Source organism: Mauremys mutica, chromosome 11 (genome assembly GCF_020497125.1).
Source record: "Mauremys mutica isolate MM-2020 ecotype Southern chromosome 11, ASM2049712v1, whole genome shotgun sequence".
In the NCBI taxonomy this organism is placed as follows: domain Eukaryota; kingdom Metazoa; phylum Chordata; order Testudines; family Geoemydidae; genus Mauremys; species Mauremys mutica.
In genome coordinates, this window is record NC_059082.1 from 69160052 (window position 1) to 69174394 (window position 14343).

A 14343-nucleotide genomic window follows, 5' to 3' on the forward strand; every position below is an offset into this window, starting at 1 on the left:
CCACCTTGCTCCTACGGGCTAGAAATGTCTTTATACGTTATTCAATTACAAATAAACTCACGTTAATATTTGCACAGCGGACTCCCAGGAGCATTGAGGGGGTAGCAACTTTGGTTATTACCTAATAGGGAACCAGCCTCAGATGCTGACAAATCCATGTAAAACCCCAGTTCGAGAACAACACCCCTCGGCATGGCTCATACATCAAGTTCAGGAGGTGCTAGACAGGAGCAGAGACATGGGGATGATTCTGAACATAGCAGTGGGACTGGGAAAACCAAGAAAAGACAAAAGATGGAACAGGACAGATGGAAACACTCGTCCTGCCAGATCCAAACCATCTGGACAGCCCCCAGTGGCGGAAGTGTTTTCTAGTGTGTGTGTTTCATGTGTGTGTGTGTGTCTGTCTGGTGGTCTGGACAGCATGTAATTTGGACTTTTATGTAACCCCCACCCACCTAGTGCAGTGCTCTGTCCCCCTCTAGTGGTAGCTGGGTCACATACACAGGCTGATGAGCCTCTGCAGCCTATGACGGTGACCACAGCTGGCGGTTTACGCTCAAGCAGTAGCTGCTCATGTTTTTACATCCAGAGGCCCTAGGTCTGATTCCTGCTGCCGCTGACCCACCAGGGGGAGTGGTGTCCCCTTTACCTTGCCATGCAGATGGAGCCCCAACTTTTCCCATAGGTGTTTTAAAAAACAATGTAAAGTGATGACTTTCTATTGCCCCTTGGTCTGGCTGCTTGCGGGGGCCAAGGGGGCAGGGTCTGAGTTATGCTCAACTGTCTCAGAGGCAGCCTGAAAATCCCTGGGGAGAAACCAGCTCCATCACTACAGCCCAGCTGTACCTCGGGTGCAGGCGGTCTGGGGTGCTTTTAACACGCCCCTTTGGAAATCCCCTGAGTGCCCAGCCTATGCTTTGTGCCCATTTTTGTTCCCCAATGGGACACGTTCACCCGCTTTTAGAAACTGTGACCCTTAACGATGTAATAACCTGCAGGATCACACAGCCTTTGGCAAAGACTTCCATCTAAATGAATCTTTACTGATAATCTGGTACAAACCAACCCTTTGATGGTTTCTCATAACACCAAACATACTACACTAGAGTACACACCATTAATATCAGCTTCAAAACATCTTACATAGACATAAATAAAGGACCTCTAAAGAGCCATATGAATTTCACTCATTCCAGTGGGGCAGATAGCATTTAGTTTATATAAGAAACTTTCTCCCATCTGGGAAACCTCTCATCACAGTAATGGCTCATGAAATCTGACTGCATAAGTAAGGGCCCAATCCTGCAAGGTACTGCACATCCTCAGCTCCTAACTGGAGTCAACAGGAGTTGAAGTCACTGCACTCTCTGTAAAGGGCGTTCAGCAGGATCAGGCCGTAGGAAAAAAATGTGAAATACCGTAAGTCAAAAGTGTGAACAGTCTAATGCAATTTGACTGAGCACTTACAATAAATAACCGGGTGAGTTAACAGCTAGGGAGCAATGCCTCACCAAATAAGTCATTCAATGTTAAGAACAAAACTGAACTATTATAAGAGTCTTCCCCAAAGGTTTTAACCACGATCCCACAGATACAAAGCACCCAGCTTTAAACAAACACTGGGGTGAAACCGGAGCTTAATTTGTAATGCAAGAGGTGCTGGGGCTCAGGTAGGTTTTTTTACTTTCATAACTGATGCAGGAAGTCCAGAGGTGCTAAGCCTAAAGGTGCCGGGCTCAGCCCTGTCAAGGCCTGGCACAAATTAAGCACTGGGCAAAACATGCAGAGAGCCAGACCTCACCCCAAGAGCTACATATGGGTTAGCCCACTCCCAGGATTTGGTTCATTAATTTTGGTGGAATAAATGGGCCTAGAAAGTCAAAGGCATTAATGTGACCCTGGCACGTACAACACTAAACCATTAAAAGTGGCTGGGAGGTTCGAGTACCAAAATACAACAGCTTCCCCAGCTCAGAAGGGATGGGGCAGATCTGGTGAAAGGCCAGCAGCAGGGCGGGGGCTAGGCCATTATTCCCCCATCATCAAAGCCCCACAGGGAATCTGTGAGCGATCTGATGTATCTGTCATGAAGTGCCATTCTTCTCAGGAACAAGAAAGAACTGGAGAAACAAAACAACAGGAACCCAGAGCACTGACCAGCTAGAAGAGATGATGCTACAGCAATCAACAGCCATTTGCAAAATGACCACTGTGGGGCTGCAGCTGGTTGGCTCGAACAAATTTAAAGGCGTGCTAGGCAGAAAGGTCTTATTAGAGGGAAATCCCGCACAGGGAAAAGTTAGGAGGGATTCAAAAGTTACTGAGGAAGGAGCTTCAGTAAGCCATGACTTTATTGTCGTAGCCTGTAGCTCAGGGCTGACACAACCCATTAGGCGATGTAGGCAGTCGCCTAGGGCGCTAACATTTGGGGGGCAATGACCGCGAAGGCTGGACCTTCTGCCTTCTCTGTCAGGGGTGGCATTTTGGGGGCAGAATCTTCTGCCGCCTCTGTTGGGGGCGGCATTTCAGGGACGGGCCCTTCTGCCACCTAGGGCAGCAAAAAAGCTGGCAGTGCTCCTGCTGTGGCTGCATTCATTTTGTTACAAAGCCCCTATGTGTTATGAGCCCACATACACTTATTGTAAGGGAGAGTTTCCAGGGCTAGTCCTGGGAGTATGGTGCCAATAAAGCTGTGCAGTCCAGGAGCTGGGGTAGAGGTATAGAACATCCGACCACCCAACCACCCAGAGCTAGGGTAGAGATACAAGGCTTCCGTGTGGAAAGCCCTGGTGGCCTGGTGTGCATCAGCCCCACTCTGCGTGGCTTTCTCTGTGTCTGTGGGAGGAGTCCCATGTTCATTCCACAAGGAGGCAAACCTCCTCCCTTGATTGGGGAACATGGGGGAACTGAGTGAAGCAACTCTGCACAGTCTGAACGGCCTGCTCTCCTGGGCTTTTCTACAGGAGGGATCAATCTGACTGAGAGTAATTCATCCTAATGAGTCAAAGCCCTTGGAAACTTGGTCAATATTTTGTTCATACTCCTCATTTTATTAATAGTCTCAGCAGCAGTAAATGGCGCTAAAATGAAAACAGGAAATCAGACTTTCGTCGGTTATCCTACAAAATTAAGACTCCATTCAGCTAACCTCCTAGCAATCTGATGGTATTCAGTCAGAGTGTAAAGGGAAGTGAATGAAGATTGTTCAACAATCATCCTTGTTTGGCCCATCCCTCAAAAAATCCCTAAAGTATGTAGCAGCCTCCAAACCGTACTGCGACTTATGTCAAATGCAGTGGAGTACAAGTGAAGCTGTGAGTTCACCCGATTGAAACAGCAGCAGTACAAGGTAAGATTGACATAAACATCAGTCATTACAACCATAACATCCCAATATGTGCCTAAACTCTACGGAAACCCTTGACTTTTGCTCAACATCAGCATTGTTTGACATTAAGCTACAATTAACCCACATGGATGTCAAGCTTATGCATTAGCCACCATTACTGAGCATTCCCAGTTGACTGGGGCCTGATTTGAGCTCCTGAGCTTTCCTGTGGACATCAAGCCGCATCCTGAATAAAGTCTGCATGAAGTTCACTTCTTGGCCTGTGCCATGGTCATGCAGAACTGAGCAGGTGGGGTTGCAATGAGGCCATGGACAGTTATCAATCAGATGGAAGGGACAACTTCTCATGGGGATCTTTGGGGCTTTATTGCTGTCTTGAAGGCTCTTCTCCCAGCACTGCAAGGCTCTGGCCAAAGAAATGCCCTTCACTTGAAATTTCAGCCAGTAGCTACAATACAAGAAGAGGAGGAAGATGATTACCAACAAGTGATTAAATTGAGAAATAATCCATAGAGATGGGGCTAGCTCAAGAGAGAGACTTCTTGTTCTGATTTTCCTTCGCTGATTATTATTATTATATAATTCATATTAGTAGGAATATTAACTTGGGGCCTGATCCTGCAACCACAACTGGGCACAGCACTTAATACTTGAGTAGTCCCATTGGAGTAGTTGAACCTTCATGACCATAAGCACTAGCCGAGCTATAAGAATTTGCAGGATTGTAATGCATCAGCACTGATTTGTTTCATTTTGCTCAACAGCTGCAGAAATCCACCTAAGCAATGAGATTCCTGCAGACAACCCACAAAGGGGCAGCAGGCTGAGGGGAGCGCTGAAGAGGTGTGTAGACAGACAATATTTGTTAGACAGAGTCACGCTGAGAACTAACAACATGACCTAATACTCGAAAGATGAACAGACATTTAATCCTCTTCGGTGACATCTAGTAGGGTAAGGAAATGAAGAAAGCATCTTTGCTCACCTTTTTGTAATCAGCATGTGAGACAGACATGCAGGGGCAAACACAGCTCTATGAGAAAGGGAAACACAGACAAGTGACACGACATACCCTCTGCCCGTCCTAGTGAAAACATCCTTTGTATATTTATATAGGACTTTAAAGGGACCAGCCCACTGCCACTGACTTCTGTGAACAGGGTTGTGACACCCTTGCTCACAGAGGGCCAGGTTCTCATCTAGTGTGAACTGTCAGAGCTCTGTGAAACTCAGACTACATAAGAATGGCCATACTGGGTCAGACCAAAAGTCCAGCTAGTCCAGAATCCTGTTTTCTGACAGTGGCTAATGCCAGGTGCTTCAGAGGGAATGAACAGAACAGGCAATCATCAAGTGCACCATCCCCTGTTGCTCATTTCCAAACAGGCTAGGGACACCATCCCAGCCCATCCTGGTTAATAGCCATTGATGGACCTACCCTTCATGAACTTGTCTAATTCTTTTTTGAACCCTAAACTATTTGACCCCTGAACTATTTACACTAGCTGAGGATCTGCCCCTTTGAGTAGTACTTTTTTAGGTCTTGTCTACACAGTGGGGCAATGTGCTCCAGGGGTGTGTGATTTCTAAAGCACATTAACATGTTGGGCATGAATTGGTCCATGGAGAGCCTGCTGGAAGGGTCTACAGAACAATTAATGGACAACACATCAGTGCACTTTAGAAACCACACCCCCATATAATGCATTACCCCATCATGTAGACAAGCCTTATCTCAAGTAGTCCAGTGGTCGTCAGATACTATCCAGTTGTATCACAATCACACACAAGCCCGGATTTTTAGAAAAACACATAAAATAAGATTTCAATGGAATGCTAATAGTTGATGCCCAGATTAGCTCATCTAACAAGTGTTACATTTCTGCAGGCTCGGTAATTAGCAGGAGGGTATTAGATGGTGAGCATATGTAACCTCATTTCATTTTATAAGACCAAATTCTGTCTTCAGTTGGCCCCCTATGATGGTTAACCTTTGGTATTTTATTCAACACAAAGTAGTGTAATACTGACGGGACATCACGCAATGAGTTCCTAAGTTCTCGCCCAAGGTTTTGTAGGTAGTTCCATTGATTTTCTGTTAGGAACTGACTTCCAAGATGGATATTTTCTAATTTCAGCTGTTCCTCATCAAACAGCCACTGAACCACAAAAACTGGAGCTGCAAAAGAAAGAAGGGCACCCTAGAAAGTTGTAGATTAAGTCAGTATTTGACATTAGCTACAGGGCCAGATCCCGCAGCTCCAAAAAACCACCAGTAGCTAGAGGCTAATGCTGATTATGCTAGTGCCCATGAGCCCACTCATAGACCAGAATCTCGTTGTTCTAGGCACTGCACAAACCCAGAACAAAAATATGGTCCCAGCCCCAAAGAGCTTCAGAAATGCTCCACTCCCACTATGCACCATAGGAGCTGTTGGATGCTGAGCACCGCTGAAAGTCCAGCCCCAATAAATGTCAGTGCAGGATCAGAGCCAAACTCAGAGAGAAGATGAACTTACATTTCAAGGATGAATACAATCTATACCCAAGGAAGCACTGCCACTCGTTAACTCTCTTGAACTGCTGTTTACATTTTTCTGGAAGGATTCCATTCCACATCCTAAAAAGCCATGGCCAGAAAACATTAGTGGGAAAGAGAGAGGTGGTGTTAGCTTTAATATGTAAAAAAAAAACAAGATAAAATAAAAGCTACATGTCTTGTCCCAAATAAAACCAATTGTTTGTGTGAGAAGAACACAATACATCCAGCATAAGGAATACATGGCATATTGTTCAGCCCGAGGGAAGCTCTCTCCTTTTGAACACAGCAATCCCTAACATTTTCTTCTTTTGAACATTTTCTTCCTAAAGGTGTTGTGATGGCCAGTAAAGCTAGGTAACTTTCAGTTCATGATAATGATCAGCTAGACTATAAGACCTTCACAGAGAGGTACATTTGCAGCAGGTTATTTTCCGTTTTGGGGTTGCAAGATGCAGCTGCAAGATTGACATGCACAGTTTAATTCCAGATGCCAGTCCAAGTGCTTGTGCCCCTCGCTACCTGACCGAAGGTGCAGATCGGGTAACCAGCGGTGCAAGAACTCATATTTGAATCATTTTACGGACACAAATTTTGCAGGCATAGCAAAAAACACCCCAAGGTTACAATCCACAGGCTCAAGTACCTGAGTCCTTTCTTGATTGCACCCACTGGGGCACAAGAGGCAGCATCTGAACAGTCAGATTGTCTTGGATGTTTAATGTCCAGGAACCAGCCAGAGTCAACAAGTCCTCTGACCTGGACTGCCTCAGCTTCCAGCTCCTCCAGAAGGGCCGCCACCCTCTCTAGGTTCAGTAGCACACCAGTCCCACCAGCACTGAAAAGAAGAAAGGCATCCGTTATCTGGGTCCCCAGACGGAGCCTTGCTTGTGCGTAAGGCACTCTTTCCGCGGCAAATACAGGAAATGGAAGCAGTGCATTGTAGTCACTTTAAAGCCCACTATCATTGTAATCCCACCTCCTGCTGACTGTTCCTACCAGAGATGTAGTGGGAACAAAGGGCTTTTGGACAGAAGTATTTGAAGTTAACTGGAAAGCTAAGGGAGGTGCAGGTATTGCCTCCTTTATTCCCTCTGCTTTTATTTAGTTATTTTTGCTAAAACTGTATAGCGCTCAATAGACAGCCCTGGACATCAACGCCCTTTGCTTCTCTGCAGGACTGATGCTGCCTAGGTAGCAGTGGCTCCAGCTTCCCCACACTGCCTTGTCAACGTGCTACAGACTCGGGCAAAAAGGACTATCTAAGGCTTCGTGCCCATTCACTCCATGACCTCTCTGCAGAGACCAAGAGCAGTCAGTGCCCACTGTGATGGGGTTCTAATGGCTTGAATGTGGCCTGACTCCCACTGATTTCAACAATCAGCCCCCGGTCCAGTTTCAAGTGCCACAGCTTTTCAGTCTTTCCATCGACTTCAGTGTGGACTTTGGAGCAGGCCCCGAGAGCACTAACTCCTTTCAATGGGGCCACTCAACATCCCTTACACAGAAAACACTGCAGTATGGAGCCGGTGCAGTTCTCCAGAACCTGACTGCTGTTGTAAGTTGTCACGGTTTGGCGCATTACTGTGTAATCTGTGAGAAATAAGTAAAAGAAACCTTCCTTGATAGATTCAGCTGAGGCCTTGCTAGCCCAAGATTTAGTACAGGACATGTTTGCAATGGTAGCGTGCTCAGAAAGATAGTGTTGTCCACGACCCTGGAGACTACATCCTGTTCCCACCTCTACCACTGATCTGCTGTGTGACCTCAGGCAAGTCACTTCAACAATTTGTACCTCTCTTTCCTGTCTGTCTGGTCTATTTGGATTGTAAGCTCTTGTCTCTTACCATGTGTTTGTTCAGTGCCTAGCACAAAGGGGCCCTGATCTCGGTTAGGGCCTCTGGGTACCACTGAAGCACAAGCAGTTAATGACACCACTTAGAAGGGTTTTAAGAACTTCTCACTTTGGGCCCATCCTTACCTTTCCCCAGCAAGCAGGACCACTTTAGCTTTCTTAATTCCCTTAGGAACCAGGTCTTTAATCACCTCCTGGATAATTAGCGCTCCCATGAAGGCATAGTCTGCTAGAAGAAAAAGTCAGAGTTAACACTATCTGCTAGAAGCGGGGAGTGGCATAAAGATGGCTGCCTACCTTGCCGTGACTTGGGCAAAGTTCCACTCCAGATATCACTCGAGCAATAAGGCACAAACCTAGACAGAGGTAGCAAAGGAAAGGCACATAGTTATGGTCATCAGAAAGTCCTTGAATAGACCGGAAAAACTCCTACTCCTTTCCCACCACATCACCTCCTCAGCATTGGGATTATCTCAGACAGAGGTTCCCAGCATGCAGTTACAAACAAGTGTGAGGGAGTAGCTACCACCTTTCCTTTCCCATGCTGCTAAATGAGAGGAGGATCTTGGCTAGATCCTAGCTAGACGGCAGGAGGATCCCTGTTTGGAAAAGGCTGAGAACCACTGATCCATGGCTTTGCCCCATGAGTGATGTGAGATTAGGTTACATGAAAGTGAGTCACTACATATCCCCACCCTCCGGCTGTGGCAGCTGAGTTCCAACCCTCTTTACTTTAGCACCTCACAGTCCTTTCAAGGGGAGCCACACGGTTACCCGTAGAGTACAGGAGGTGTCACTTGGTGTCATTTGTAATTAACAGTCAGAGCAGTAACTGGCCAGAAGCTGCTGTGAAATGTAAGTGGTAGTACAGCACCTGGGAAGGTCCTTACACTGCATTGGCGTTCCACCAGTGAGGGCTCTCCTCCATCTGGGCAGACAAAATGCCTGTCCCTAGAGTCACAGACACACAACACAAAAGAGACATGTTGTACTGAACACAGTCTCAGAAAACCAGACCAAGACCAGCAGTTTTTCCAGATTCGAGAAGCAGGCATAATCCCTGTAAGGATCTCACAGCTTCCCCTCCTGTCTCACCTTCTTCCCAGGCTGTCACCCACCCATGTCACCCTCTCCCTCTAGAATCACAGAAGCGTAGGGCTGGAAGGGACCTCAACAGGCCATCTAGTCATCCCCCTGTGCTGAGGCAGGACCAAGTATTCCGAGGCCATCCCTCTCATTCCACATTAAGTTTGGGCTCCATCACTCTTCTCAAAACTTCTGCCTATTCCTTATGCTTCTCTCCAGCATTTCTCCTATCTGCTCCCTTTGGCTGCACACTGACCCAAGCCAGGAAAGCATGTAAGCATGCGTGTAATACCATCTTACTGTACCTCAACAGATCCACTCACAAGCCTAAAGTGAAGCCCGTGTTGAAGTGTTTTGCCATAGTGCTCAGCAGCTGGCAGGATCAAATCCTTTGTCTCTTTCTTCCACGCAGTTTTTGGCCTTCTTTTATGCCACCCCCCCATTGTGCTTGGGACATTAGGGTGACCAGATGTCCCAATTTTATAGGGACAGTCCCGATTTTGGGGTCTTTTTCTTATATAGGCTCCTATTGCCGCCCACCCCCTGTCCTGATTTTTCACATTTGCTGTCTGGTCACCCTATGGGACATGCCCATGCCTGACCTGCTGAAAACACACTCCCTTTCCTCCTTCAAATCCTGCCTAAAAAACTAACTTCTCTCATGCAGGTTTCTTCAGAGGCCTCCCCACAAGGAGGATTCTTTACCTGCTTCCAATGGAAATCTAGTCCTGATGTATCACAGTTATAGGAGTTACATTCTGAAATCACAGCCAGGAACATAAAGCCTGATTTTCCTCTCTGCTCAGAATCAGCATAAACCCAGAGTAACTCCACTCACTTCAACAGAGTCATTCCAGACTTGCACCTGTTTAGCTGAGAGCAGAATCCATCCCCTTGTCTTTTCACAGAGCCGTATGAAAGAAAGGAATAATACAACAATTGCGGCAAGTACCTTTCTTTGTTTGAGGCCACTCAGATGAGCTCATTAAGCGACGGATATTTTTATATCTGGTATCACATGTTTCTTTATTATAACAGCACCAGCCACCTGAATGGGAGCAAGAAGATTGTCTTAAAACCTTCATATCGCATCTGATTGAATTAAAATTTATTTTTGACTGTACCATTCAGTCAATGTCATCTTTGATTCTTAACACTCTATTCACATCTCACACTGGTGTAAATCAGAAGTAACTGCACTGAAATCACTGGAGTTACACTGATGGATGAATGTGCGTGCAGAATCAAGCCCAACTTGTCTTCACAATACCTTGCTTCATCACTGCATTGTCATTTCTTACTGTACCTTCTAAGAATATGATCCACCTCTTGCTCCCTTTGTGCTCCCTTAAGTAATACCTGCAAATGGTGGAGAAGGAGAGTAAACACAAATCAGACTATTTTTTCCCATTACACTGCTTGTGAAAAGCAGGCGAGTTCTGGCGTGATCATTACCCAGCTGTGGTCCCATCATTGCAGGTGATCAGGGGGTTCTTCAGAAAGAAAAGTTTCATGTCCTCAGGTGCCTTCTGAGCATGCCAAGGAGTGAGAGCGGCACTTCTGAGCTGTGATGCCAAGGCATCTTCCATAGGAGGAAGAACTCCCACAAAGACATCTTCCTCAGCAGCAGTGCGCTCCAGTTCCCCACTTGGGTTAGGGCCCTTTCGATTCTGGGCAGGAGTCTTCACGTGAGCTTTGGAATTACGTTTGCTTTGAGACACCACTTCTCCCAGGAGTAACAAAGCCACCAACGCCCCTGGGATCTTCATAGTGACTGCCTCCTCCTGATTGAACAGACAAAGAATAAACCCATGGTGTAATAAAAGGGCAACATGAAAATCTGAAGAAAGTGAGGTTTAAGAAAGACAGTGTTGAGAAGAATTAAACCAGCAAGGAATGGACCTAGCCATGTTCACAGGCATAGACACACGCATGTTACTACACTATAGAGAGGACACCACAAAGCTGAAATAGCATCACATACCTTAAAGAATGCTGGTCAGTTGCTGATCTTCAGCTGAACCATTATAACAAGTGCAATATCATAGGGAAGGTAAGTCTCTGATGGCCAAAGAATGAAGAGCGTGGATTGGAAGCCCAAGAGGAGTTGTTACCCAGCCAGAAATAATACTTGTGCTCAGATCACAGCTCCCCAGTGAACTTTATATTGTCCTCATATGGAACATATTTCTAACGCCAAGGTTGGGCAGATGACAGGGGCTGAAGAAACTAATCACACCCCATGCTGAATAAGTTTCAAGATTTCCTTGCAAGCACTTTGATCTTGAAAGTTACATACTTAAAATTTCTATAATTTTATCCCCATTTTGCTTGCTGCTTTTCGGAGGGTGGGAGAGGGTATGATCTGATTATATAAGCTTTGGCAATTCTCCTCTGTGGGATGATTTTTAATTGTTTCATGCATAAGAAATGCTAGGGGCTACATTTGAACTTGGTAAAAGCTTTCAACTCGCTGTCTCATCAAACAACCTCAGCATCAGCCTTTCAACTTTTTCAGTAAATACTGTATCTTTCCTCTTGTTCATGTTTTTGTCAGATTTATAGAGTATTGGCGTGGAAATCATAAAATATTGTTCTTAAATATATTAGAGCTAGTTGAATTATTCATTATGAATAAATGATCTGATGAAGTTATTCCCCTTTTTTTAAATGAATCAGTCATGAACCAATTCAGATTTCTGCAAATGTATTTGTTATTTGTAACTATTCATCAGATACGTTGGATGAACAACTTTGAACCAATGGGTTACTTGAGTACTGATCACCTTCAATATTTGCTAGTCATTGTTAATTGGGCTGTGTGATTGGTCACCTCTGTGACATGGTATTGCTTCAGCTCCCTGATTGGATGATTGAAAGTTTTAAAACAGAATAATGAATTATAAATAACAAAAAATGATGGATAATTTTGTATTCATGTAAATACAGATGTTTGTATGAGGAACAGCCAACCCCCAAAAATTTGTATGAAAAAACCTATTAACAAATAATTCATAATAAAGGACAGGAACACGGTCGAACAACCACTCATAATTTGAATGAAGGTTTGCTAACACAGGTTTTACTGAATTCAGTAGAGATACACCAGTGTAAAACTTGAGTGAGATCAGAATCAAGTCATTTGGTCACAGAACTAAGAGGAAAAAAAGAACGTCAGAACATACCCTAACCTCTGTTTTATTCCATTTTGTAAAATACAGTCTGTGTTCCTTGATCAGGTGGAAGGTCATCAAGACAGAAAAGAGCGTTCAGTGTCACAGACCCAACTGGTTATAAAAATCTACATCATAAGCTAAACTTCTAGTCCAGTATAAATATTTCTTCCTCCCTTCCATTTAGTGAATTGGAAAAAGAAAGGAAAACTCTGTGCTCTTACCCTTAGCTGAGATGGAAAAACTTATCCTCCATGGAGCATGCAGGAAATAACCATCACTGACTGGAGAGGAGATGAACATTGTGAAAGAAAACACAGTCTATTTGAAACTAGCAGACATATTTTTCGGATAGTTACAGAGTGACTCATTGGTCCCTAAAGGGAATTATGAGTGCAGCTTGCTCCCCTCACCCATCCATGAAATTCAATGCAGGCCATCCACATCCATCAAAGGGACTTGCTGGTCCAGTGCTGAGATGCTTAGATGGAGTGATCACATCATTTATTTCTCTAGGTTGCTTTTTCCTGAGGATCCTCTCTCAGTGGGTGATGTGTCAGATGCCATATGGAGATAGATGGGGTGAAATAGTTCATGAAATTTGACTATCTCCAGAGATGAAGGTTTTCATCTGCCTGCTCTGCAGTTCGGGTGACTGTACAGCCAGCCAATAGACAGAACCATGGGGAGCTTCAACTGCATTTTTAACAACAGCTCTTTTGGCTTCAGTGAAGCTACCCTCTTGCTTAAGTGATGTGACCCGGCAATTGGTCACCAAAAAAGCTAATGAGCCAAGAAGAGACTAAAAGGCTTCAGTGTCTGGAAAGGGGCAAATGTGCCTATTTCATCTATATCTCACCACTAAAGTTCAGCCCAGGTTTGTACCAACCGGAAGGACATTTCTACCTGATGGTTGTTTTGTGGCCTCAAAGAAATGAGTTGTGCTGAGGACGGGTCAGTGCAGGTCTTGTGAACAGGTGTGAACATTACAAAATCCTCCACACAGTTGGCTGCCTTACTGACATCCTCAGCAGAGAAGCTAAGGACTCAATAGGTGTGATTACTTCACTACTCACAGAAGTGGTCCCCACAAGGGAAGTCTGAACACAAGGCCCCCAAAATCCCCTTCATGTAGCATCACTGACGAGCTGAAGCAATCTCCCCACTCACCTTGTTCCATAAACTTTATCCCTTTACTTTCAAGCATATCTATAGCCCCTCCTCTCCAAGGAGAGGTGTCTCTCTCATAGACAACTTCTGTTGAGTTCTGATGATCAGATTGATGCCTGGACAGAATATCTTACTTGGCTTCATGCCTCGACATCTCAAAATATGGCCCTTCATTCTCCCAATATGCTAATAAGTCAATGGAACAAGCACTCCATCCATGGGTGCAGGTTTCTCTCCTGGCACAGCAGCCACTTTCCTGAGACTCACTGAGGTTCATAAGTGGAAGTAGTATGTTAAGGGCTGAACCCAACAGCAACAGGATGTGACCTGGGCTGCCCTGTAAATTTACAGCAAGGCTGGTTCTCAGAAATGAAAGGGTGCGGGAGATCCACCTACCCAAACCTGCCTGGCTGTATTTGCATTCTATGTACTTATGAAATGTCCTCCACCTACTGCTCCATTGTCCTTGATTTTGCTGGTTTTATAGTTTCTCATACACAGTATTTCCTTCCTGATCATAACACAAGCAGCATCACTGCATTCCGCATACTAAAACTCAGGGCTTTATACACTGCATACACTGCAGCTGCACTTCATTAACATTAAGGAACAAGGGACAAAGGGAGTTGAGAATCCACCCTAGATCTTCTGATTTGGTTTGATGGCTGCCAGCAAGACATTTTTACAACTCTGGTGGCAGAATGCGAACCTAGGCCTTCTAACCAATCACCTCAGCCAAAGGCAGATGTCATTTCTCTTTTGTAGAAGAAATCACCGTGGTTCATTTTCTTTGCATCAGTTTAAGTGTCATTTTAAAAACAAAGTAAAACAATCTCAACAGAAAAGTTCAGTGGGATGAAAGAGGAAGCTATGGAACATATGCAAGGGGTTAGGCACGATGTCGCACACAGATAATGAGGGAGAAAAAGATCGATCCTTGATGCTAGTCATGAGTTTTCACGCCTGTTTCACGTGTCTTTTTGTGCCCATGCACTGATACCTGCAAAATGTATTGTTGATGAGATGGGCACTCTCAGCATGTGCTGTGTTTTTCATTTGTTTACACAATAGAACCCTGATGCTGATTGGGGCATCTAGACAAATGATAATAATAAAGAATTAAAACATTTGTCAAGTGCGCTCCTAATTCAGTATCCCCGGAGCCTGT

The 14343-nt window shown here is 44.9% G+C and overlaps 1 protein-coding gene across 2 annotated transcripts; it reads right to left on the bottom strand.

Moving 5' to 3' along the window:
• Positions 1 to 1518: 1518 nt before the first annotated feature.
• LOC123344330 (palmitoleoyl-protein carboxylesterase notum2-like) lies at positions 1519 to 10601 on the bottom strand. Of its 2 annotated transcripts, XM_044980420.1 has the most exons (11): positions 10288 to 10601; positions 10139 to 10191; positions 9785 to 9880; positions 8637 to 8697; positions 8044 to 8102; positions 7873 to 7975; positions 6538 to 6729; positions 5872 to 5972; positions 5384 to 5531; positions 4338 to 4385; positions 1519 to 3800 (listed from the first exon to the last, which is right to left on the bottom strand). In XM_044980420.1, the coding sequence occupies exons 1-11, from the start codon at positions 10599 to 10601 to the stop codon at positions 3497 to 3499; spliced, it is 1479 nt and encodes a 492-aa protein (XP_044836355.1). In that variant the 3' UTR covers positions 1519 to 3496. The 2 variants fall into 2 exon arrangements, 1 of the variants encoding a protein (XP_044836355.1); XR_006572522.1 differs by lacking the exons at positions 5384 to 5531; positions 6538 to 6729; positions 7873 to 7975; ... (3 more) ...; positions 10139 to 10191; positions 10288 to 10601 and having other exon boundaries at positions 3704 to 3800; positions 5872 to 5973.
• Between the last annotated feature and the right edge of the window lie 3742 nt (positions 10602 to 14343).